Source organism: Zonotrichia albicollis, chromosome 4, assembly GCF_047830755.1.
Source record: "Zonotrichia albicollis isolate bZonAlb1 chromosome 4, bZonAlb1.hap1, whole genome shotgun sequence".
Taxonomy (NCBI): Eukaryota; Metazoa; Chordata; class Aves; order Passeriformes; family Passerellidae; genus Zonotrichia; species Zonotrichia albicollis.
In genome coordinates this window covers 1,207,645-1,232,642 of record NC_133822.1, presented here as the reverse complement: position 1 = coordinate 1,232,642, position 24,998 = coordinate 1,207,645, and the positions used below count along the sequence as shown (strand labels likewise).

The 24,998-nt window shown below is 53.6% G+C and overlaps 1 protein-coding gene across 4 annotated transcripts; it reads right to left on the bottom strand.

Annotated features, from left to right (window-relative positions):
- Positions 1–1,984: 1,984 nt before the first annotated feature.
- STRIP2 (striatin interacting protein 2) lies at positions 1,985–23,862 on the bottom strand. Of its 4 annotated transcripts, none has more exons than XR_012580240.1 (22): positions 23,630–23,862; positions 22,124–22,193; positions 20,308–20,382; positions 20,081–20,215; positions 19,794–19,914; positions 19,159–19,227; positions 18,970–19,076; positions 18,724–18,851; positions 18,178–18,384; positions 16,430–16,653; positions 15,120–15,185; positions 14,443–14,506; positions 13,748–13,819; positions 13,553–13,627; positions 12,980–13,077; positions 12,370–12,496; positions 10,544–10,644; positions 8,728–8,794; positions 5,494–5,598; positions 4,480–4,684; positions 2,970–3,743; positions 1,985–2,635 (listed from the first exon to the last, which is right to left on the bottom strand). XR_012580240.1 is itself a non-coding variant. In XM_074540333.1 (21 exons), the coding sequence occupies exons 1-21, from the start codon at positions 23,834–23,836 to the stop codon at positions 3,493–3,495; spliced, it is 2,574 nt and encodes an 857-aa protein (XP_074396434.1). In that variant the 5' UTR covers positions 23,837–23,862; the 3' UTR covers positions 2,766–3,492. The 4 variants fall into 4 exon arrangements, 1 of the variants encoding a protein (XP_074396434.1); XR_012580239.1 differs by having other exon boundaries at positions 1,985–2,769; positions 2,992–3,743; XR_012580241.1 differs by having other exon boundaries at positions 1,985–2,748; positions 3,086–3,743.
- Positions 23,863–24,998: the final 1,136 nt, after the last annotated feature.

Here is a 24,998-nt window from a genome sequence, read left to right as displayed (position 1 = left end):
GGGAGGGATGGGACATAAAGGGTTCATTTATGTTCTCTGCACCTTTTTTAGACACAACAATTTTATCCAAGGGTAGTAATACTTCTAAAGGTGGGGTAATTTTTAAATTTGGGAAAAAATATGGGAGAGAGAAGTCTCTCCTGCATCTCTCAGCACCAGATTTTCACTTGCAAAGCACTAAAAAAAATATAGGTACAAGTGAAAAATATCAGTAGGGGCTGAATTCCCTCATAGAAAAAAAAAAGCTCATAATTGCAGTATTGCCAAACTCCAACAAACACATCAGTGAGTCTGCCTGGATCATGGGTTTATTTTTACCTTTAACATTAACCTCTCTAAATGTGCTCTCTGCTGCATAAGTAAACTTCCTTCTTGCCTAATAAAAAGTCTTGATAGTGTAGCTTAGGGAAAAAGTCTGCAGATTTGGGAGTAAATTCTCTTGAATGAGCCTTGGATAATGAAAGAAAACATGAAAAAAAAAATTTCCACTCTGTTCAGGGAAATTCTGTGTCATCTGTATTAACAAACCACACAGCATAAAAGAAACAATCATAATTACACTAATTATCTAATTTCAGCACAGACAACTATCAGGAGGCCACATTATAATTATTGAGGAAAAAGGAAGGCACAGAGCACTGAAATGTTCAATCAAGGAGACAAAAATCATCCAGTGCAGTCAAATGTTGTGTTTTGTGCAGAGCTTGGACCTGGCTGCAGAACCAGCTGCTGTTTACACATGCAAGGCTTTGATAAATAATTGAGGGAAGCTTCTCAAACTCCAGAGTATAATCAGCCTGACCTCATACAGTCACTTCTGTGGTTACAAGGGGATAAATACAGAGCCAGCCAGGACATCTCTGTGTTGTTATTTTTAGGGAAATATTCACAGGAGAAAAAGGAGGGATTTTTTTAACACTGTCAGACAGAATGGATAAAGGCTAATTCCCTTTTTTTTATCACTCTTTCCTTTTCTCAACTCTGAAAGGAACTTTGTAGCCTTTTATCCTTCACTGAAATTTGCATTAAATTCACCAAACAGCTCCAGAGTTGCTTTGAGAAATTAATAACTCAATTCTTTATGATTTATATCCCTAGGAAACAGCAAGACTCTACAAGAAAACAGAAGAATCCGTGCTGAGGTGCTGAAGAAAAGGTTTCACCCACAGCAGAACTTCCAAGCAACACCTGTGGGGTGAAAACAAAACAACAGAAAAAGAATTCTTTATTGCAGTTACAATGGGAACTGGGAGCACTGGAGGGTTCCTGGAACCAACAGTCCTGCTGGGGTGAGATAACAGATGTTCCTCCAGCTGTGCAGAAACCACCCAAAACTTCGCTCTGAAACTGCCTTGCTGAATGGATAAAATGATAATTCCTTAATTGCTGGCCCCCAGCTCTTCTGAGAATTTTTAATCAGTAGAAAATCCTCATTGTGAAGCAAAAAAAAATTTGAAACTGCTGCTTGGTTGCCAGGATGGGACATAAATATTTCAAATAAAGGTGTAGCCTCTCCCTACGTCACTTTTTAAAGCAGAGGTTCAGGTTTTCTGTGGAGATCTCTCTCTGGAAAGCAGAAAATTTGGTGGTGATGGTGTGAATAAATTGTAATCCAGGATACATTTGTACCATCCTCCACCATCCAGACATTCAAGTAAGAATTTGTGCTTCTAATCTCTCTCAGTAAAAATAACAGGCACTGGAAAGCACAATTTAAATATAAAATATAGAAAAATGCACATTGGGTCCAAACGGGTTACTTTTTTTTTAATATATTGTGGAGAAAAAAGACACTTTGGGGAAAAAAAGGTTTGAGCAAAATACCAAGGGCTTTTCTAAGTTTTTTACGAATTAATTCAATTTCTCTTTGAGTGGAGATGGGCAAGGGTGAGGGCTGAGTTTGGGGGATGTTTTTATCCTTAAAAAATAATAAAAAAGAAGCATTTAAATTAAGACACAGGAAGAATAAGCTTAAATAAAGAGGTGTCCTTTAAAAGTTGGTTTATTTTGAACAAAAGCATATTTTAAAAGGCTTTAAAAGGCTTAATGCCATTTCCATGAACAAGGCCTTGGACAAACCCCATGAAGGAAACATTCCCAAGCTAATTAATTATTTAAGCAATTAGCACAAATCCTGCCATAACAAACACTTGTTTATTTAGGGCTTCCCTGCCCTATATGAACACACAATGCTTTGACAAACGCCACCCTCATGCAATGCAGCTTTACCCAAGTGTAGTGTTCATTATTTAACTGAAGTATTAAGTTATTAAATTGACAGAAAATTTACAGCTCCATATCCTGTTCATCCTGAAAGTTATGGACCACAGAATCCACTGTTTTCCTCATAAATTATTCACCCAAGCACCTTCCCTCCCCACCCTAAGAGCTGGCACAGACATTGCCCCAAACAAGCAAAAATCTGGGTAAAACTTGGGCTGTTTAATTTGTATTTGCTGTCCCCTCAGGGCTGCAGAGGATGTGCAATGCCAGTGACACTCAGGGAGGAGAGCAAAGGGATCTCCAGGCTCCACAGCTGGGAACGGCACAGCTGGCGCTGCAATGAAGGTGGGTGAGGGCAGAGGAGGGCAGAGGTGCCAAGGTGGCAGGTGGGCATCCAGGGGACATGCAGGACCTGGCACTGGTGGCATCAGCACTCTGAGCTGGGCTGTGCCACCCCAGCAGTGCCAGTTGCAGGAAAGCAGAGGTGCCAAGGTGACAGGTCGGTGTCCAGGGGACATGCAGGACCTGGCCTTGGTGGCACCAGCACTCTGAGCTGGGTTGTGTGACCCCAACAATGCCAGGTGGAGGAGAGCAGAGGTGCCAAGGTGACACAGATGGGTGTCCAGGGGACATGCAGGACCTGGCACCAGGGCTCTGAGCTGGGCTGTGTGACCCCAGCAGTGCCAGGTGGAGGAGAGCAGAGGTGCCAAGGTGACACAGATGGGTGTCCAGGGGACAGGCAGGACCTGGCCCTGGTGGCACCAGCACCTCTGAGCTGGGCTGTGTGACCCCAGCAGTGCCAGGTGGAGGAGAGCAGAGGTGCCAAGGTGACACAGATGGGTGTCCAGGGGACAGGCAGGACCTGGCCCTGGTGGCACCAGCGCTCTGAGCTGGGCTGTGCCACCCCAGCAGCAGCAGTGCCAGCCCAGGGACAGCACAGAATGCTGCCTCCATCCCAAGCCAGCCTGTGTGCCTGTGCTGGGAGCACATCAGCAGCCAGCACAGACCCACACAAAGGAGCGTGGGCCGTGTGGGAGGGATGGAATTCCCACTGGGAATCCTCACCTTACCCCCAGCCTGCTCTGAGCCCACTCTGCAACCCGCGCTCTGTGGTCTCCAGGGAGTCACAGGATGACCTCCAAAAAGAGGTGTCTGCAGGGCACACAGAGACCACTCAGGTCTATTTGGAAAGTTTAGATTTGTTTCCCCAGCTGCGCTAAAACCCCCGGATCCAGCCCGGCCCTGCGGGCGGCAGCGGGGCCGGGGCCGTCACTGGCAGTGCAGCAGCTCTTCCCAGCGGATGGGCTGCGAGAACACCTCCCGCTCCAGCCACAGCTCGTACGAGTAGTGGAAGTCCTCGGGCAGCTCCAGGCGCTGGCCCAGCACGCTCTGCAGGCAGTTGTCCACCGGCGCGAACTCCGAGTCCTGCGCCTTGTCGTACCTGCGGCTGTTGAAGGCTTCGATGTTGGCCCTCAGCGTGCACTCCTCGGCCTGGAAATCCCACGGCCTGGCGTCGATGTCTGCGGGGGAGGAGGGACAGCACCCAAATAGTGTGGGAAACACTGCTCTGGCAAGGCCTGAGCCAAAGAAAGGCTGAAGGTTTCACGTGAATTAACCAGAGTCACTCCTAATTATTATTATTATTATTCCCAACCAAATCCCATTATGTGTGCATTTTCATTTAAGATATCCCATAAAAATATAACTACTCCTACATTAAGGACTATTTAAGATAGTCCATAAAAATGTAATTATTCCTGCTCTAAGGACTCTCTATAATTATAATATTATTTTTTCACAAAGACCCCACCACTTTTACTAAAAAACTCCGCTGACCACTGAAGCAGGGATGAAGACTTAAAACATTTAAAACCTCATGAGCTTATTATGAGCTCCTAACCACAAATATTTTAAAATTTGGGCAAATGTAGCTATGAATGACATTGAAAAGCTGCAAGAACCATGACATTATGTCATATTTTATTAACTTATAATATGAAAAGAATCACGGTATTTTCAAAGCTGGCTTTCACCAGCTCTAAATCTGACGGTGCAGAACGGTGCCATGAAACTTCTGGAAGAAATGCCCAGCTGTGACAAGAATTTTAGAGGTTTTGAGCCAAAGCAAGTGAAGCAAAGTGAAACTTCTGGAAGAAATGCCCAGCTGTGACAAGAATTTTAGAGGTTTTGAGCCAAAGCAAGTGAAGCAAAGCGAAGTTTTGAAGGGCATGGACAGAGGGACAGGGCAGGACTCACCGTTGCCATAGGCCCAGTCGTCGTTCATGCGGTGCCGCACCTTCTGGTAGATGGCAGACATGGTCTTCATGTTGCTCTTCCTCCACTGGCGCCCCAGGTACTTGGTCTGGATCTTCAGCAGCTTGAGCACGTAGAGCTGCATCATGGCCTGCTTCACCTTCAGGGCCCGCTTCAGGATGGGGGCTGATTTAAACACCACCAGCATCTGCCAGGAGAGCAACAGCCATCAGAGCAGGGTGCTGGGGGAGCCACACAAACATTGTCTGGGCTGGTGTGGGCACCAACAGCTGGGAGCCACACAAACATCTGGGCTGATGTGGGCACCAACACCTGGAGTGCCACACAAACATCTGGGCTGGTGTGGGCACCAACACCTGGGGGCCACACAAACATCTGGGCTGGTGTGGGCACCAACACCTGGGATCCACACAAACATCAGGGCTGGTGTGGGCACCAACACCTGGAGAACCACACAAACATCTGGGCTGGTGTGGGCACCAACACCTGGGAGCCACACAAACATCTGGGCTGGTGTGGGCACCAACACCTGGGCAATCACACAAACATCTGGGCTGGTGTGGGCACCAACACCTGGGAGCCACACAAACATCTGGGCTGGTGTGGGCACCAACACCTGGGAGCCACACAAACATCTGGGCTGGTGTGGGCACCAATACCTGGAGAGAGACACATAAAAACATCTGGGCTGATGTGGGCACCAACACGTGGGGAATCACACAAACCCCCGGGAGGGAGAACAGGAGAGTTCAGCACAACCAACACTCTGCACGGGGCTCGAGTGCCACAGCAATAATGTCATTTGCAGGAGAAAAAGTATTTCTGCATTCAAGGCTCAATCTGTGGAAGACGAAAGGGAAGATGATGAAGAGCAGAAGCTCCAGCAGTTCCACAAGGAGCCCCGAGCACCAGACCAGGCTGGACCCGCTGTGCAGAGCCAGGGAGATGCTGCAGGTGAAACGCTGGAGGGTCCCAGGGGAGGGGACACCCCCTTACCATTGTCCTCGAGTGTTTCCACTTGGTCAGCTTGTTGAGGATCCTCAGCAAGTTAATGCAGGAGAACAAATTCCTCCAGCAGAACTGGTTGTTGTCTCCAGCTTCCTGCAAGGGGAGAAGTGCAGCCCTGACCACAGCGTTCATCAGCACCGCCACAGAGATGTCCTTAGGCAGAAATCTTTATTTTTATTGTCTGCACAAGTCTTATTTGTGACAAGCAGCAGAGCTTCCTCCTCACTTTGGTTTTCCCCAGAATCTGCTGATGATAACCCTTCTGAAACATTCCAACTTTAATCTGCTTTTAATTTAGAGTAGGAGCTAATAATGGGATAAATCCCATTATTCCATCATGGGAAATATATTTTGTGGTAGATTTGTATTCTTTGTTTACAGCCAGAGAGCAAATCTCAGCCTGGTGATCACCACTGCTTTTGGTAACGATTTCAATTAATTCATGCTTGGGGCACACATTTCCAGTCAAAGGAAATCACAGATCAGCACAGGATGACAAATAGCAACGTTTGTATCAAGAGGATGAAACCTTTCTGCAACAAAAACCCCTCCAGCTGCTGAGACATTGTTTTAAATATGAGGTAACTGTAAACAGCCCCAGCTCCAGCTTGTGGAAATACTGCCCGTGGCACCTGGAGATTTAATCCCACCTCTGCAGTAACTTGCTCCATGTTTGAACAGCTCCAAGCCCAGGAGAAATGTCCCACAGAAATCCTGTCTGGGGATTAGTGCACAACAAAGGCTGCTGAATTTATAAACCCCTCACAGCCAGCTACAGCCTTCTTAACTCGGGGCAAAATCCCAACCCATTCCAGGATCTGGGCAAGAAAATCCCACCAGCACAAGCCCTTGGCTTTTAAAGGCAGGTGCCAGCCAGAGCCAAGGAATCACTGAGGCTGGACAAGAGCTCCAAGGCCACCGAGTCCCAGCTGTGACCGATTCCCACCTTGTCCCCAGCCCAGAGCCCTGAGTGCCACCTCCAGGAATTCCTTGGACAGAGATGGGCACTCCAAACCCCCCTGGGCAGCCCCTGCCAGGGCCTGAGGGGCAGCCAGAGGTGGGATGTCACCAGGATGTCACCAGGATGTCACCAGGATGTCACTGAGCTGCTGGTGGATGCTGTCTGGTGCTTTGGGGGTCCCAAACTGCAGTGTCCCTGCAGTGCCACATGGTGCCCAGACCTAACCTGCTCCCCCTGCACAAAGTAATTTTCCCAAAGATCCCAGTGGAATAAGCCAATATCCATTTCTTAGGCTGATGGATTTGTCTGTCACCAGTCTGATGTTGTCCCTACAGACTGAAGGAGGGAGGGTCTTTCCATCAGATTTATGGGAGGAGGGAACAGGCCAAACAAGCTTTAATACCTTAATACTTTAATCCCTCTTCTAAGGGGTGGGTTAAGCCCTTTGCAGACCCCTCTGGAGTGACAGGAGAGGGGAGATGGGGACTGGGCAGGATTTGAATCCCCCACCAGCTCAGGAATTCCTGATTTACACCGGGTGGGGACAGCAGTCACCCACAGGCCCCCTTGGGACACAGCTGGATTCATCCTGGCTCTCCTTGGGACAACCAACACACATCCCTGTGCTCAACCCACTGGGAGCAGAATCATCTGTGACATCCTCTGAGAAATGTGTTACGCTGGGGTGTAGAAATCACTCATCAGAGTGATAAAAAAACCTAAAACAATGCATAAAGTGCCGGCTGAAAAAATATAAATACGCGCACAAATGTCTGCCTCGAGTAGCAGGGTGTGTCTAATTCCTATTAAATCCTTACTTTCATGGGTATCCTCCCTAAGATGAACCCTCATGGTAAAACTCAAGGTGGTTTCTGCATATTTTCTAATCAAATTGCTCTCCCTTGAAGATAACATCCGTGTCTGCTGGAGGAAAGTGAAAGGTGCTGTCCTGGAACGTGACAGCTCTCAAACTGCCCAGACCCTCCTGGGAGTATTTTCTTTGAAAAGGTTCAGTTTTCCCCCACAGCCTGAAGGCTGACTGTGAGCATTGCACGAGCCATGAAACCCTCCCTGAAGTGTCACAGCCATGAAACCCTCCCTGAAGTGTCACAGCCATGAAGCCCTCCCTGAAGTGTCACAGCCATGAAACCCTCCCTGAAGTGTCACAGCCATGAAGCCCTCCCTGAAGTGTCACAGCCATGAAACCCTCCCTGAAGTGTCACTAGATGTCCCCATCGGCCCAGGATACGGCGCAGTCTGCAGGGCGGGATGGGGACACCCAGCCTTCAGCAGCCCCTGCACCTGGGGAAAATCTCTCTGCTGATTCTGACCTTTACACACCTAAGGAAAGGCAGCACAGGCCTCAGGTTGCAGCAGCACCATGAGATCATCCCTGCCCAGAGTGGATTTGCTCAGGCTCCTTCTCAGTGATTTAGGGGTCTCCATTTTCTGTCCGTTATTTCCTGTTAACCCCAAAGCTTTTCCCTGTGCTGGCCAAGTCCAACCTCCTGTGCACTTGAATTATTGTAATTATAATAACAATTACACTGCCAGCGTTATTATCCCATCTGTGGTCTGTGAGTTTGCCCAGCCCATCCTCTGGAACACTTCAGGCTCCTCTCCATGGGGAATTTGGTTCATTCCTTAAGCTGGTATCTCGCAGAACATTAGTGCTCAGAGCAATTAAAACCTGGGAGGCAACAGCCTCTGGGTAAATTCTCTCTCAAAGCACAAGAGTCTTGTCAGAACAAGAGGAAACAGCCTCAAACTGTGCCAGGGGAGGCTCAGGTTGAATCAGGAAGAATTCCCCATGGAAAGGGGGTCAGGCCTTGGCTGGCACTGCCCAGGGAAGTTTGGAGCCCCCATCCCTGGAGGTGTCCAAGGAATTCCTGGAGGTGGCACTCAGGGCTCTGGGCTGGGGACAAGGTGGTGTTTGATCAAAGATTGGACTTGATGATCTTGGAGGTCTTTTCCAGCCACAACAATCTCAGAATTCTGTGATTCTGTTCTGTCAAAGAGAAACCCCTAAACCCAGCTCTTTTCATGGGGTGCCCAACACCAGCAGTGCCACTTCCCCACAGCTGACAGTGACTCAGAATAGTGATGGGAGGGATTTTCAAACCTGGAGGGGAAAAAAAAATCCAATTTTGGAAAGGTTGGGGGCTACAGAACAAGAAGACAGAGAACAGAAAACCTAAATCCTTCCTCATGCTGTCACAAAGAGCAATCCTGGCCACAAAAACCCTTTCTGTGCTGCTTACCAGGCTTTCTGCTGTGAGCTCAGGCAAGTCACAGACCGTGCAGTGGGGATAATCCAGGACAGAGATGCTGCAGAAAACAGGAAAGAAGGGGCTCGTTAGCCAAATGTCACCAAATGTCACCAGTGTCAGGCTGGATGTGACACACATGTCATCAGGGTCTAAGAAGAAGAAAGGTTTTTTTATTCTGTGTGTTCTCTAGCTTATATACTCTTAACAAAGCGTGATCTTAAGTCATTAACTACATCACAATAGCTTATATTCATTGGTGCAAAGCAATTAATATCAATATAAGTGGCAAAAGTTTTACAGAAATTTAATAAGGCACGTATACACATCTACTTATGCACGTAGTCTAGCTTACAAAAATTTTCATGTATCTTTTCTAATCTGTTTCTATGCTGATGGCCTTGTCTTTGCTATGGATACACTGGAAAATCATCAATTGTTATTTCTTCTATGAACTCAGCTTTGCTTGCAGGCCAGCTGTCAAGCCCTTCTATTAATTACCAGCAATTAACATGAGAGAAGTTTTTCAGGTGGTCTGTATGATCGTACCCAGGAATCTGCAACATTCTTCCTGCTCTGTGCCTGGAAATGCCACAGGTGCTTTGGGTGGGGAACAATTCCATCTCCAGCACCCAAAGGGGATCCCAGCCTCAGCACTGCCCAGCCCTCAGCTTAATGGAGCACATCGATGCCTCCTGGCTCCAAAGCTCCATCCTGAGTCCATTAATAAGGACACAAAGGGTTTGGATCCATTAAGACATGACAGATGAGTTATTCATGTGCATATTTAAAAAGGGGGAAAAAAGTAAACAAAATAGATCTGAGGTTCACAGGGAGGCATCGGGTTGGCAGCAGGAAAATTTATGGTGAGCGAATATTTGGAGAATCATGTTTTTCAAAGGCTTCCAGGCCTGTGGAATTTGTAAAAGCAGTCAATGAAATACAGCCAGAACTGGAATTTACACCTCCCTGGCTCAGAGCGTTCAGCTGCACATCCCAGGTGCATTTCCTGCCTGTGAAACCTCCATCCCAGAGCAGAGGAGGGAGCTGAGTGCTCCTGGGATATGTTTCCTCCTCACTTAAAAAACACAGGACCAAAAGTGGAAATATTTACAGCAGCAGGATCAACATATTACTTCCTATTTTTCTATGCATGCCTCCTCACACAGACACAACCATACCGTGCAGGAGACAGCCCAGCCTACACACACAGCTGAAGAGCCACAAAAAGAGCATCAGAAAGGAAGAAAAAGGATCTTTTTATCATCCCAACACCCCTGTGGAGCTCCTCTCCAAACAGAGAAATCCTGCCATGGTGGGCTGTGAGAGATCTGTGCTGTCTCAGGTCTCTGATCCACGGTGGTCCAGCCAGTGCCCTGCCCAAAACAGGGCTGGTGCCTCTCTCAGATCAGCAGTAAAGGGCAGTGACAGCTAGGGAAAACCTGAAGGAGTCAGGAAAGCTGAATGACAGCTACAAAAAGTGGGAAAGGCCTGGAAGAGCCCATCCCATCTGGCCTGGATGGAGCTGTGGCCCAGAGATGCTCGGTGGCACTGGATGGCTCCCCAGCAGTCCACGTGAAGATGAAAACTACTTTATTTTAAAGGTTAAGCCTATTCTATGAGATTGGAAACCCAGCATCCACTCATCCTCATCATGCCAAAGGGATTTGCTCCCTCCACAAGTTTCTGTGGTGGACAGGACACCCCAAAGCCTTGTGAGGCCACCTGGGTCCCCCCAGGACATCAAGGGGGGACAAAGCACGAAGCCTTCCTGCCCCATCACCCATCTGTCCCCCAGCAGGGGCTGTACCTGTTTTTGGCCGCGATGTAAGACATGATGTTCTGGTTGAAGAATTTCAGGATCAGCGGGATGCAGTTGGCAAACACCAGGTGTTGGGACACGTACTCAAACTGGGGGAGAGAAGGGAAACAGGTCAGCGTTAGCTGGGAGCACCACCTGGGAATGGAAACCTGGGAATGGAAACCTGGGAATGGAAACCTCTCCCCAGCCAAAAGCAGAGCACTTGGTTTGCCCCAGACACCCCCCAGAGCATTCTGTCCCTGGGGTTTGCTCTGTAAGGTCTGTGTCAGGCACAGCGGCTGGAAAATTCCATTTGCCACAGAGAGGACACGCACGCCTCACAGCAGTGCTCTGGGAGTAGCTGCACCTCACGGCTTTTCAGAATTAAATCTGTGGAGAAACGGTGTGTGGGGAAGAGGGAAGGGTTGTAGCTATTACATGAGAAAACACAATAAATCCTATTGCTCTCACACACTAATCCCAGTTCCCTCAGAAATTCTGACTGAAACAATATCCCTATTTTCCTACTTGCTTTTAATTCCTCTCTCCCTCAAAGCTTTAAATGGTCTTCAAGGTCCCTTCCAACCCAAACCACTCTGCAGTTCAATACTACAACAAATCTCTCCCGCCCTCTAAAGACACAAACTGCACCAAAACCCAGTCCTATCCCATCCTGCCCTTCCCATGCCTCTCCATCCAGATCTCAAATTGGAGAGGGAAGGAACAGTTTGTTCCCATCTCAGCCTGGTGCCAGCTGTCAGCATTGGCACACCACAGATGACACAACAGCACAGATGACACAGCACTGGGAAGTGCTGGTGAGTAATGGACCCTCCCAACCCAAACCATTCTGTGGTTCAGTGGTTCCTTCACTTCAGACCTGCTGGAGTTCTCATGCTGCTCCCCGAGACCACCTTGGGCACAGAAAGAACAAAACCACCCCGATCAGGCACAAAGAAAAGCAGGATCAGGGGGATTCAGGGAACCCTGCAGCTTTCTCCAGGCTCAGCAGCAGGCTGCAATGCCCTCCTGCCTGGGGGGAAGAAAGGAGAGGAGCTGCTTTGAAGTGAGAAAAATTAATGAAGGGATTGTGGTGAGCGGGGGGAGCAGAACAAATGTAGGATTGTAAAAATGTGGGAGTTGGTTTCATTTCACCCAATCCAGGACGTGGATTTATATTTATCCTCAGTTAAATATCAGTGGGTTTTGTAACGCAGAGGGATTTGTAGCGTGCTGAAAGCTTTAACAGAAAAAATTAGAAAACATTAATTGTTTGACTTGCAGAACGAGTGGAGAACTGGGCCACAGCTCAGATTAGTCCTTGGGTTTTTTTAACCAAGGAAAGCCCTGGAGTGGGTGCAGTTTGATTGGTGCCATGCAGATGGAACAAAAACCACATTGGGAACAAAAATCAGATTGCAACTATGACCCAGATCTCTGCCTCTGTTGAAACTGGAGCCCCAAGAACCCGACCCTGCCAAAACCAGAGGAGGTGACCTCGTGAGGTCCTTCCCAGCTCTATTTCTGGGCACTGGAGATGACAGAGCAAAAGAGTCTTGCCTAATCCCCTTCCTCTTCCCCCTTCTGCCAGGGAGCCTGGTGCCATTTCCTAAATTTAACCTGAATGGATATTCCCAGAACTCTAAAAGCTCCTGCCGTGTGAGTAGGAAAGGTGTTGTCAAAACAAGTGGGGTTATCCCAACCTGAGCGACCCTGAACAAATCCCGGGGCTGTGGAAATGTGACTACAGCTCCTCATGGAAACTCTTCCAGGAGAGGGTTGATGAGGAGCTTCAAGCCCAGCTGGGCAGGGGCCATCCCTTGCCCTAGGCCCACCTGGTAGATGTGGTTCAGCTTGAAGTGCTTGAGGAGCAGCAGCAGCAGCGCCGAGATGCTCTTGACGATGATCTCCTTGTGCCTGTTCACGTCGATGCCCAGCTTCATGCTCTGCAGCACGGTGATGCTGCGTGGAGGGAAAGCAGCTCCTGGCTTGGCAGCAGGGAGCCAAGGGACCCTGGAGCTCTCCTTCACCTGGGTGAGCTCTAGGAAACCAAGCACCAAGCACCCACGTCCTCCTGGGACTCCCATCTCCACCCATCCCACCTGGTGATGCCAAAATTCATTCAAAAAAGGTGGATTGCCCTCCATCAGGAATCCTGGCGGAGCAGTAGGAAGGACACCTCCTGCATGCTGACAGATCTTTCTGATTTGGGTCAATTAGCAGGATTTTATCATTTGTGCCACTTAGCTTGGAGTGGCTGCACTCGAATCATGGCAGCGTCACTGCCTTGGCTTTCACAGCTCTGCCCTGGTGCCAGCTGTAATTCACACCTACCCAAACAGATACCCCAAATCTGGAGCCCCCCAAACCTACTGGCTCCTGTGCTTGGTCCAAGCCTTGGTGGCAAGGCTGGGATGGCCGGTGGCCACCTGGTGAGGCACTTACGGCATCTCTTCAGGCAACACGTCTGCCAGGATGTTGATGGAGTCAGTCTTGGCCTTGGAGGTGGGTGCAGCAGCCAGCAGGATCTTCAGCAAAGCGATCTGCAGGAGAGGGCAGGTGTGGGGCATGGCCCAGGAAAGGGAATTCCTTCCTTCCCCTTCACTTGCCAGAACTGGACAACTCCAAGCCAACCCTACAGCGTTTCACCAGGCCACACTCAAACCTCTGACAGGCAGGACAAGTGTGGGGAGCCAACAGCTCTGTTTGACCCTTAAGCTAAGGCATCACAGGTGCCTGAGCTCTGGCAGGGAGGGTAAAACAGCACAAAGAATACCTGAAGTTTAAATGAACTTAAATTCTGTCTCTCCCTACAGAGCCCATGTTACCCAATCACCATCTCAGAATGCTCTGAATCCTCCTCTTGGACTGTACTTTCCTCTCAGCTCTGCTCAGGATTCCCACCAAAATCTGACATTCCAGGTCCTGAACCCCCTCCTGCGCTGAGCTCTGCAGCTCCTGGACTGGCACCATTCCCTACTCCAGAACTTTTCCTTCCTTTAAGGGACAGGGGCTTACCATGTACTGGGGGAGATTGTACAACATTGCTCGATACAACACCTCACAAGGGGTTTCTTGCACCTCCTCTTCCCCCTAGGGCAGAGAAACATTAAAAACAAGGGGAAATGAAGCAAAAATAAACATGGATTTATGTGACACCTTGGACACCTCCCATCTTCTCTCTGGTGATGGGGTGAAGCCCTTCCTTCTTACCAGAGACATGGGGCACTTCTCCAGCTCCTCCTCGTTCTTGATCTGGACATCCGAGATGGAAACGTACTTGTGCTGGCAAAACACACGGACAGAGGCAGAGCAGTGTCACAGTGTCACAGGAAACACGGCCAGTGATGGTCACAGCAATGCCCAGTGAGGGTGCAGGGCACAGCAGAGCCACAGGCAGCTCATCCCTGAGTGGGACATCCCTGAAGCCCCTCACCCCTCTGCCTTGGGTTACTTCCCCCTGCTCCCTCTAGGAGCTCTCTGTAAGGAACTAGAGGGACAATCGCCTCCAAAAGACAGCCCAGACCCTCTGGAGGGGCCTCATTCCCCACAGAGCACTGCAGGAGCTGAGGCTGCCTGTGCTTCCCCCTGGGAACTGCACGTTTGGGAATCCATGTCCAAACCCAGCTCTGAAAGCCTGTCGCCTTCAAAACACACGACAGACATTCACCAGGAAACAGGAATGCCACACCTTGGATAAAGGGAAGGTAAAAATGCTGGAGAGGCTACTTGAGGACTCAGTTTTTAGTTTTTTGCCCCAATTCCTGCAAGAAGCTCCAAAAGCTTTTCCTGTGGCACCCAACTTTTTTACTCCCTGCAGTAAGAGTGTTTCAGGGAGGGTGGCCAGGAGGATCCACGTGGTGGATACCCCATGCCATGCCATGCCATGCATGGAGCCACCATCTCACCTGCTTCAGGGTCTTCACACTTTCATGGATCGGCCGTGGGAGCCCTATCAGGGTTTCAGTGTCCCTGGGGAGAGGAAGGAAGGTCAGTTCTGGGAAGGACATCCATGCTCAAACATTTCTATGTTCTAACAGGTAAAAGAGGGAGCCTGGAGTCTGCTGAATGCACCCCAGATGGGTCAGGAATTGGGAGAGGTGTTGGCCTCAGCTGCTGCCCTCCCACCTCCTCCCCACCATGCCTGCATGAGGCAGGAGAGACATTGGGGTGAAATCAGATTGAATCAGAATCTGGGTGAAATCAGATTGAACCAGAAATAGGTTGGAGCCAGTCTGAGCCCAGCACTGCGCCTAAAAATGAATGTACCCTGCTGGGCCTGTCCCCTGCACCCACAGCTTGATTTATCCACAAACTGGGTAATTTGCTGTGGATACCAAACTGTCTCAGCTGCCTTTCACATCAAACCGGCTCTTGGCTTGGGCCAGCGGTCACTTATTCTGGGCTAGGTCTGATTTTTAATAGAAAGAGGTCCCTGGGGAGCAGTGTCTCCAGGAACATGCTTTTCTAGCCCCGCTTTCATTGCTGCAGCTCTGGCAATGCCTCGAGCTGGGAAAGCCTGAGCTTTGTGCTTGGCCCCCACTGACGGAGGCTGCAGGGCAGGTTCTGGGGATGGCACACTCACTGTCCCAGCGTGAAGCCGATGAATTTGTTCCTGCTTGCTTCCAGGAAATGCTCGATGTCTTTCTGTCTGATGGAGCAGCAGAGAGACAAAAACAAGGAGAAGGTTGGAAAACAGCCACAGACAAGATCATAACCTCAGATTGATTCCCAGAGATCTCAACAGCAGTGGGCAAAACCCACATTTGCCCTCACTGGCTGGGGACAATGAGAACCTAAACCATTTGTATTTGCTGTGCAGCTCCACGGGAACGTGTGAGTAAATGGAGAGGAGATTTCTGCAAGCAGCACCTTTGGATCCACCTCCTGTGCTCCTCACACCATCTCCAAGGAGCATCTGCTGGCTCTGGGAGAACAAATGTTGTCTCCACGGTCTGTCAGAGCACACGCTGCTCCCACAGCAAGCTGACATCTTGTCCACCTTGGGCATCTTTCATGGGAACTGCTGGGCAGCTCTGCACTACAAGCAGCACATGAGCTGTGAGCCAGGGCTCTCCTGGACAGAAAGGAATCCAGCTGGATCTCCAGCCAGCAGCCAAGGAAAGCAGCAGCCATTGGATTTCAAAGCTGAGAGCGTGAAGTGACGTGGAGCACCACAGCACCACCGTGGAGATCCGTGTGGGAAACCAATTCCTGCTGGGTTTCTGCCAGGAATGCTCTGGACAGACTGACTTAACCCTGTCACTGCTCCCATCTCAAAAATATCTATTTGCTCCTGTGTTTTAAAGATACTGGATTAAATCCAGGCTTGGGATGAACAGCAAAAAAACCCTCAGATGGATCAGAGGGAAAGAGGAAGAGGTTTTCACCCTCTTTTCCTAACATTCCCTCATTTCATGTGTGGAAGGAAGGAAGGAAAAGCACCAATTCCTTTATCCTTAAAGGTGGTTTTCTCTGCCATTAAAAAAGGCTTCACCTGGCACCACAGGGTCCTGCTCACCCAACAAGGTGTCGCTGACCAGCTCCCAGGATGATTAGTCAAGGACTTTGTGCTACCAAGATCCACTGGGACCTGGCTGGGAAAGCTGACCCCGCTCCCACAGGGCCCCAGCACAGCCTGGGATATCCAAACTGGATCGCCACTTATTGGGCAGTAAGTTGGTTTGCCCATTTATTGCCTTGGGCTGGGTTTAGCTGAGCTCTTCCCCAGAATTTACACACCACACTGGCAAGTGGCCAATCCAGAAAGGACCAACAAAAAAGAGAAGCGGAGTCACTTCAGTTCAACCAGAGGCCAAAACACTTCCCAAAACACTGCACTGGACTCCAGGACAGGCAGGTGTGGGGCGGAGGGGGTGACACCGGTGGCTGTACCTGACTTTGGGGGCCCAGGGCAGCCCCTTGGGGAAGGACACCCTCTCGAGGGGCAGGCGCTGCGCCGGCAGGGCGGGGATGAGCGCGTCCCGCTCCACCAGCTCCAGCTCCCCCTCCATCCCGCCGTCCACATCGTCGTTCTCCTCCTCATCAACCCCTCCCTCGTCGCTCTTGAAGGGGTCTCTCTCGTTGTAGATATCCAAGCTGTCCTGCTTCATCAGGGGCTGCAGCACAACGGGAAGGAAACACTCAAGTCACTTCAAGGATTTTATGTCCCTCTCAGGTGCTGGCACCAGATCTCTCCGTCCTGAAAGGATCACGCTCTCAGATGTTCCTCAGGTAAGGATTTCCCTCCTAGCTCTTGCCACCAAAGCCTGCACAAGAATAATTCCTTCTGTACCTCTAACCTTCCTGCTCTAGGTGGTGTGATCCCATTTTTCACCTTAACTTTTGGGGTTTCCATCTGACATCTTTTCCTTAGCAAAAAGCATTTCCATCCCCAGAACACAACACAGCAACTCCAAGAGCGGAGCTAAAAAAGGAACTTGCTGTGAGCAGTTTGCTCCCTGGTGCTTATCAGCCCTTTGCCATAAGGTCAGGATGTCCTCTGGCTTCCTCTGGATCAAACACACGCCACGGGGCTGATCTGTTGCAGTTGAAATTGGTGGATGGAAAACTGGACGTGCTCTGACCACGTGTACTGAGAGCCCAAAATCCCCCCAGCCCTGGGCTGGTCCCCCAGCATGGGCAGCAGGGGATGGGGGATTCTGCCCTTGTGCCCAGGTGAGACCCCACCTGCAGAGCTGCCCCAGCCCTGGGACATGGCAGCAGCACCTGCAGAGAGCCCAGAGAGGCCCCGGAGCTGCTGCAGGGCTGGAGCCCCTCAGCTCCCAGGGATCCAGGCTGGGAGAGCTGGGGGTGCCCAGCCTGGAGAGGAGAAGGATCCAGGGAGAGCTGAGAGCCCCTGGCAGGGCCTGCAGGGGCTCCAGGAGAGCTGCAGAGGGACTGGGGACAAGGCCTGCAGGGACAGCACCCAGGGAATGGCTCCCACTGCCAGAGGGCAGCCATGGGTGGCATCTTGGCAATGAGCAATTCCTGCCTGGGCTGGCATTGCCAGAGCAGCTGGGGCTGCCCCTGATCCCTGCAGTGCCCAAGGCCAGGCTGGAGCAGCCTGGGATGGTGGGCTTGGAATGGGATGGGCTTGAAGGGCCCTTCCCACCCAAACCATTCTGGCATTTGGGACACTCAGAATCCATCCCCAGGGGTTTTTATGGAAGTTGGGGATGGCAAAGGGAAGGGAGACCCTTCCTGGAGTGCTGAGATTGCCAGTGAAGCCCCCAGAGCCCAAAATCCCTTCCTGGAGAGGAGTCGGGGTGGGGATGGATCCAATGCCAGGCTGGGAGAGCTGGGAATGGAGGGAATTCCCTGGAGAGGGAGCCTGGGCTGGGATTTTGGGAAGGGATTCCCAGAGCAGCTGGGGCTGCCCCTGATCCCTGCAGTGCCCAGGGCCAGGCTGGAGCTGTGAGAAACCTGATCTAATGGAAGGTGTTATAACCTGATCTAATGGAAGGTGTCACTTGGAACTGGATGGTCCTTAAGGTCCCTTCCAACCCAAACAATTCCGTGAGCCTAGAACTGGAAAACACCGGAGCACTCGGACGGGAAAAGGAATTACAACCAGAGCGCTCCGAGCTCCTCCTGCCGGTGCAGGGAACCCCTCCCGGGCCGGGGGACGCTCCCGCTCTCACCCTGCGGCTGCGGTGGCTCCGCTTGGGCTGCGGCTGCGGCTGCTGCTGCTGCTGCTGCTCCACGAGCTCGATGGCGCAGGTGGGCGGGGAGGCCGCCCGCATCCCCCGCACCACCTGGATGCTGTCCTCGGGCAGCGGCGGCAGCCCCAGCTCCTCCCGCCGCCGCACCTTCATGGCCTGCAGCGCCTCGAAGCCGCCCAGCGTGAACTGCGGACACACACGGGGAGAGCACGGAGTGCACACGGAGCACCCACGGAGCACCCACGGAGCACCCAGGGAGCACCCACGGAGCACCCACGGAGCACCCAGCCCTCCCGGGCAGCTCCCAGCTGGGGCCATCCACCAGGAGAGCCGAGGGGAAGGCACCCCCGCACTCCTTTCTCCAGATTCCTCTCCCAGCCCACATCCTCAACCCAACCATCCCAGAAGGATTTGTTCCTTGTGTGAGCTCCCGGTGCCACCCTAAATAACCCCGTCACGGTTGGGTTGAGTGGTGGGCAATATCCAGGCTCCAAGTTCCTGCAGCAAGGAAGGGTTTGCACTCACCAGGAGCACCTTCCAGAGCAGGAGCAGGACCTTCTTCATGGGGAAGTGTGGAGCGTGGCCACTGCAGAACTTGGTGACCATGGTGAAGAGCAGCAGAGCAAAGGGCTCCTCAGTGTGCACAGGGAAACCTGCGCAGAGGGGAGCAGGAGTGGGTCAGAGCTGATCCCCCAGCCCTGAGCTGGCCCTGCTGGTCCAGCACAGCACCACAAAGGGAGCTCCAGGGGCACAGTGAACTGTGGGGCTCACTCAGCTCCATCCTGAAGGTCTCCCGGCAGCTTTTCCACTCGGGGGGATCCGTCTCCTGCTCCACGCGGATGTTCTCCACCATCAGGTACATGACACTGAGCAGGACCCTGCCAGGACAGCACAGCAGGCTGGCATTGAGGCCACCGTGTCCCCAGAGATGTCCCCCAGCCCTGCCAGCACCAGGGGTACCTGAGCTCCGTGCTGTCGGCCAGGGAGATCGCCGGCTTCCGCAGGGCGCTGCTGCACGCCTGGCTGTTCCTGCAGGGCACGGAGAGCTCAGGGCCAGCCCCTCATCCCACCCAGCCCGCCCTGGGAATGCTCACGGGACAGCTGACACGGCTGGGACACCTCCCCGGGGGAGGAGGACAATGGAGGATGAAGAGGAAGAGGATGAGGAGAAAAGGGTGAGGAAGATAGGGAGAAGGGAGACGAAATGAGGGACATGAGAAGGGTGAGGAGAAAGACGGAGAGGAAGAGGAGGATGAAAAAAGGAGATGAAAAGGAAAAGGGTGAGGAGGATGAGGAGAAAGAAGATGAAAAGGAGGAAGGTGAGAGGATGAGGAGAAAGAGGAGGTAGAAGAGAAAGAGGAGGATGGAAGAAGAAGGTGAGGAAAGTGGGGAGGAAGAAGATGAAGAGGAGGAGAGTAAATTGGATGGAAGAAGAGAAGAAGGAGAGAAAGCGGATCAGAGAGTCACAGAACCATTTTGGTTGGGAAAGACCCCCAAGGTCATTGAGTCCAAGAAGTGGAGGGGTGAGAAGAAAGAATGAAGTGAAGAAGAGGACAAGGAGGGAGAGGAGGGCGAGGGCAGCGCAGTCCTCTCACTCAATCTCCATGTTGAGGAGCTCCAGGAAGGCAGAGAAGGTTCCCAGCTGGTACAGGAGGAAGCTGTTGTGCCGAGACCAGTGCAGGACATCACCTTCATTGTCACAGTCCCCAAAGACACCTGGAGAGGCCCCAGAGAGAAACCCTGGTGAGGGAGGATCTGCCTTTGGACCCCTGGAGTCCACAGGACCCTGCCCAGCCTGGCACAACCCCGTGCAAAGCTTCTCCCAAACCCCCAGGGCAGCGGATCCGAGGCCACATCCAGCACGGGGGGGACGTGTCCTCACCCTGTGCCAGGTACAGGATGGCCCGTGCCACTCGCAGCCTCTTGTCCCTGTTGACCACCTCCAGCCCATCCAGCAGGTGCATGACATAGGCCTTCTGCTGAGCCCTGTCCAGCTCCAGCCACCTCCTGTCCGGCACTGCAAAGGGGACAAAGGGACACGAGTCCACCAGGGGCTTCTCCGGGGGCTGCTCTTGCCCCAGGCCAGGGGCGCTGAGCCAGGGCTGGTACCTTGAGTGTGAAAATCCTCCTCGAAGCATCTCCTGTTGTGGCTCAGCTCGGGCTCCTCGGTGTAGCTGTACAGCTCTGATGGAGACAGGGATCAGCAGGAGGGGCTTCATCCTCCTCCTCATCCCCAAATTCCTTGGGAAGCATCCCTGTGCATCCAGGCAACACGGGACAGAGACCTAAACTGCTCCCTGAGCCCTCCTGCAGCTCCAAGGGCACCAAACTCATCCCCTTCATCCCCAAACTCATCCCCAAACTCATCCCCTTCATCCCCAAACTCATCCCCTTCATCCTGGAGCTGTTCCCAGCTCCAACTGCACTTCCAATTTCATTGGGATTTTTGAGGGGACATTTGGACTCTCACTTAAGCAGTTTGGGAATGAAGGGAATGCAGGAACACCCAGGCAGGACCTGCACTGATCCCACACCCAGCAGCTCGGACATTTTGGGTCCTGCAAACAGGGGCTGGACTTGGACAGGTGATGTTGCACCTGCTCTTTGTAATTCCTGCCTGTTCCTGTAGGATTCCTACCTATTCCTATAGGATTCCTGCCTGTTCCTAAAGGATTCCTGCATGTTCCTAAAGGATTCCTGCCTGTTCCCATAGGATTCCTACCTGTTCCCATAGGATTCCTACCTATTCCTATAGGATTCCTGCCTGTTCCTAAAGGATTCCTACCTGTTCCTATAGGATTCCTGCCTGTTCCCATAGGATTCCTGCCTGTTCCCATAGGATTCCTGCCTGTTCCTAAAGGATTCCTGCCTGTTCCTAAAGGATTCCTACCTATTCCTATAGGATTCCTGCCTGTTCCCATAGGATTCCTGCCTGTTCCCATAGGATTCCTGCCTGTTCCTAAAGGATTCCTGCCTGTTCCTAAAGGATTCCTGCCTGTTCCCATAGGATTCCTGCCTGTTCCTATAGGATTCCTGCCTGTTCCTGTAGGATTCCTGCCTGTTCCTAAAGGATTCCTGCCTGTTCCCATAGGATTCCTACCTGTTCTCATAGGATTCCTGCCTGTTCCTATAGGATTCCTACCTATTCCTATAGGATTCCTGCCTGTTCCTAAAGGATTCCTGCCTGTTCCTGTAGGATTCCTGCCTGTTCCTAAAGGATTCCTACCTATTCCTATAGGATTCCTGCCTGTTCCTATAGGATTCCTACCTATTCCTATAGGATTCCTGCCTGTTCCTAAAGGATTCCTGCCTATTCCCATAGGATTCCTGCCTGTTCCTAAAGGATTCCTACCTATTCCTATAGGATTCCTGCCTGTTCCTATAGGATTCCTACCTATTCCCATAGGATTCCTGCCTGTTTCCAAAGGATTCCTGCCTGTCCCCACAGAATCCCTACAGCCCCGAGGGGCTGAGCAGCACCACGGAGGACTGAGGTGATCCTGCAGGGAAGGAGGAAGGATCCCTTGCAGAGGAAATGTGTTTTTGCCAGGCCAGCTGAGATACACCGAGCTATAAATAACCCCATTTTCCCCGGCCACGCTCGGGAGCAGGGTTAGGGAGCAGAGGCAGCTGGAGGGACACGGGGACAAGGACAGAGCCGCCCGATAAAGGCTGGGTGGCACCTCCGGCCTGGGCTCTGTCACCGGACACTGCTGCCACCCCGGCGCTGGCGGGGCAACCCCCGTGTCCCCACGATCCCTCCGCGTCCCCAGGGAGCGAGCGGCTCTCTAATAATAACCCCGCTTGCTGTGTTGCTGCAGGGCCGGCACCGCTCCGTGTCCATCCCCCATCCCGGCGGGATTCTCGTTTTCCCTGCCCGCCGGGCACCGGGAAACAACAACGCAGCGCCCGAAACCCGCTTCACCTGCCAGCTCAGCGCCGTGGCCGTCGGCATCCCCGTACTCGAATTCCAGGTTGGGACAATCCACGGAGCCCTGCGGGGAGCGGGATGGGGTTACGAGGGGCTGGCACATCCCCGGGGATATTTTGGGCTGCGGGATGGCTGCCAGCGCTCGCAGCCTTTGCGCCAAAGCTGCTCCAGCCGCCGCTCGCAGGGCCGGAGCGGGGAGTCCGTGCGGGGCCGCTTAAACCACGGCGGAAATGTGGAAGCCGTGTGTAAAACCAGCATTTCTCAAATCCCAGGGAAAGCAAAGGCACGACACAAAATGCCGCTGAATGTCTGATGCATTTCAGAGCCCTAAAAAAACAAACCCCGGGGCCGGTTCAAAGCACAAGCCCGCGGGAGGATGCTGCGGATCCCCGAGCTCCGTGCCCAGCGCCGCAGATCTGACAGCTCCCGGGGCCGCGCTTTGCCTTTCTGCTCTCCCCCTCCTCCCCTGCGGATGAGGAACTGGAGCATGAAACTCGGCCCGAGGATTCCGGCGGGGCAGCGAGCGGGCAGCCGCAGCCACACGAGCCAAGGCCGGCACCGCGCCGCCCTGGCCCGGGGAAGGGAACACATGAATGGGTAATCAAGGAAATTAACATAATTCCCGTTCCGAGTCTCGGCATCCCTGCTCGGCAGCCGGGCTGGGGCCGATGCGCATGGTGGCCATTAATATTGATGAGGCAGGAGCGCTCCGGGATGAGCCCTGGGCTCGGCAGCGCGGGGTTCTCCGCTCCCAGCCCGGTTCTGCAGCCCCGCCGCGGCTCGGGCGCTCAAAGCCGGGCAGGAATTCGGCAAAGCGCGGGCAGCCCCAATCCGCTTTGAGAGACTGAGGGACCGAGGGGGCGAGCAAAGCAAAGCCCAAACTCACGAGTCGGGGACACCACTTGGACTACGCTCCCAGGGGGCCTGTGGGGGTTCGGGAGCCCCAGAGGTGCCTTTAGGGTGGCCGGGGACACCAGATCACAGCGGGATCCCGGTGACCTGGTCCCGGTCCTGCTCTCCCAGCCCGGCACTCACGAAGCCGCACGGGCGCAGCCGCCCAGCGGGGTTTGGGGGTTCCCCCGTGCCCCGGGGTTATCGGGGCTGGAGGGACGAACGGGACAGCGGCACCCGGACCTTGGTGAGGGGCAAAGGGAAATCTGCAGAGTGTGGGGGAGCCCAGGGCCCAGGTGGGTCCCCAAAACCCCGCTGGCGGCTCTGAGCGTAGGGCTCGGAGGTGCCAGTGCTGGGGCTGAGCCAGCACCCCAAAACTCTGCAGCTGGGTCTGGCAGTGCCCCTGGGGCTCCCCGCTCCGGGCTGGGCATCGCAGGACCCCTAAAGCGTCCAGTTTGGGGTAGGGAGCACCCCCAAGTCCGGGAGCTCCCCCAGTCCTGGATAAGGCTCCTTCCGCAGGGACCCCAAACCCGGAGCAGGGACCCCCCCTACGCCACAGCAGGTCCCGGCGGAGCGCGGGGGTGCCGGCACCGAGCTCCGCGCTCTTACCTCGGACTCCTTGCGCTGGCTCCTGAAGAGCTCCCGGCCCTTGGGCTGTGCCTGGGGCTGTGGTTGTGGTTGGGGCTGTGGCTGGGGCTGTCCCGGGCGGGCCCTGCCCGGGCCCGGGGCTCCGCCGCCTCCCGCCGCCTCCATCCCCGGCCCCGCGGCCGCCGCCAGCACGTGGGGCCGGGCCCCGCCACGCCCCGCCACGCCCATTGGTCCGCCGGGGTAGGGGGCGTGGCCTTGGGACACACCCCCGCCTCGCCATTGGTCCGGATCGGGATGGGGCGGGGCCATGGGTAACGGTGAGGGGAGACCCGGGGGATTGGGGGGCTGGGGACACGGGGGGGTCCCTGGGGTGCTGGGAACAGGGAATGCTGGGGAATTGTGGGGTATCCCTGGGGTGCTGGGAACAGGGAATGCTGGGGAGTTATGGGGGATCCCTGGGGTGCTGGGAGCAGGGAATGCTGGGGAAGGGGTTTATAGGATATCCCTGGGGCCGTGGGAACAGGGAATGCTGGGGAAGGAGGATTTGTAGGGTGTCCCTGGGGTGCTGGGAGTACAGAACGCTGCCATGAGGGGTTATGGGGTGTCCCTGGGAGTACAGAACGCTGCCATGGGGGTTATGGGGTGTCCCTGGAGCGCTGAACTGGGGCAGCAGGGCAGGAGCCGGCGGTGTCAGAGGGGCCCATGGGGTGCCCATGGAGGGGCCGGGGGCACCTGTGGGGCTGCAGCCGCCCCAGCCGAAGGTCCCGTCCCCGAGGCAGCCCCAGGAGCACCCGGCCGGTCGGGCTGTGCAAACCCTGCCGTGCCCATTCCGGTCCCAGGCAGCTCCCGGGCCCTGGAGCGGGGTTTGTTTCCATTCCCACACCCGGTAAAGGAGGGTGGTTGTTTTTGGGCTCAGGTTTGTGGCCGGGGATGTTCCGGGTGCCCGGCTCGGTGCCCTCACGTCCCGCATCCCTTCAGAGCCTTGGAAGGCTGAAAACCCCCGGGTTTGGGTCGGGATTGCCGGGGCTGCCCTGGCAGCGTGCGCGGCTCTGCCGGCAGGGCGGGAGCAGAGCAGAGCAGATAACGGGATTGTTCCGGGGGAGATAACGGGGCCGGGCTCGTTCCCGCAGCGCTTCCCAAGGACACGCCGGGGCCCGGAGCCCAAACAGCTCCGGCTGCCCAAGGACACGGCCCCGGAGCCGCTTCCCCAGCTGGGATTGCCTGGAAACAGCAGCAGCTCAAGGCTCCGGCTTTGGGGACAACCCCGATCCCGGCACCATCCCCGATCCCTCCGTGTCCCACCCCAAAATCCCACCTGGCCCCGCCTGACCCCAAGGACGCTCGGGAGAGGCGGAGTTTTCCAATGTTTTATTCGTGTTTTGAGATTACA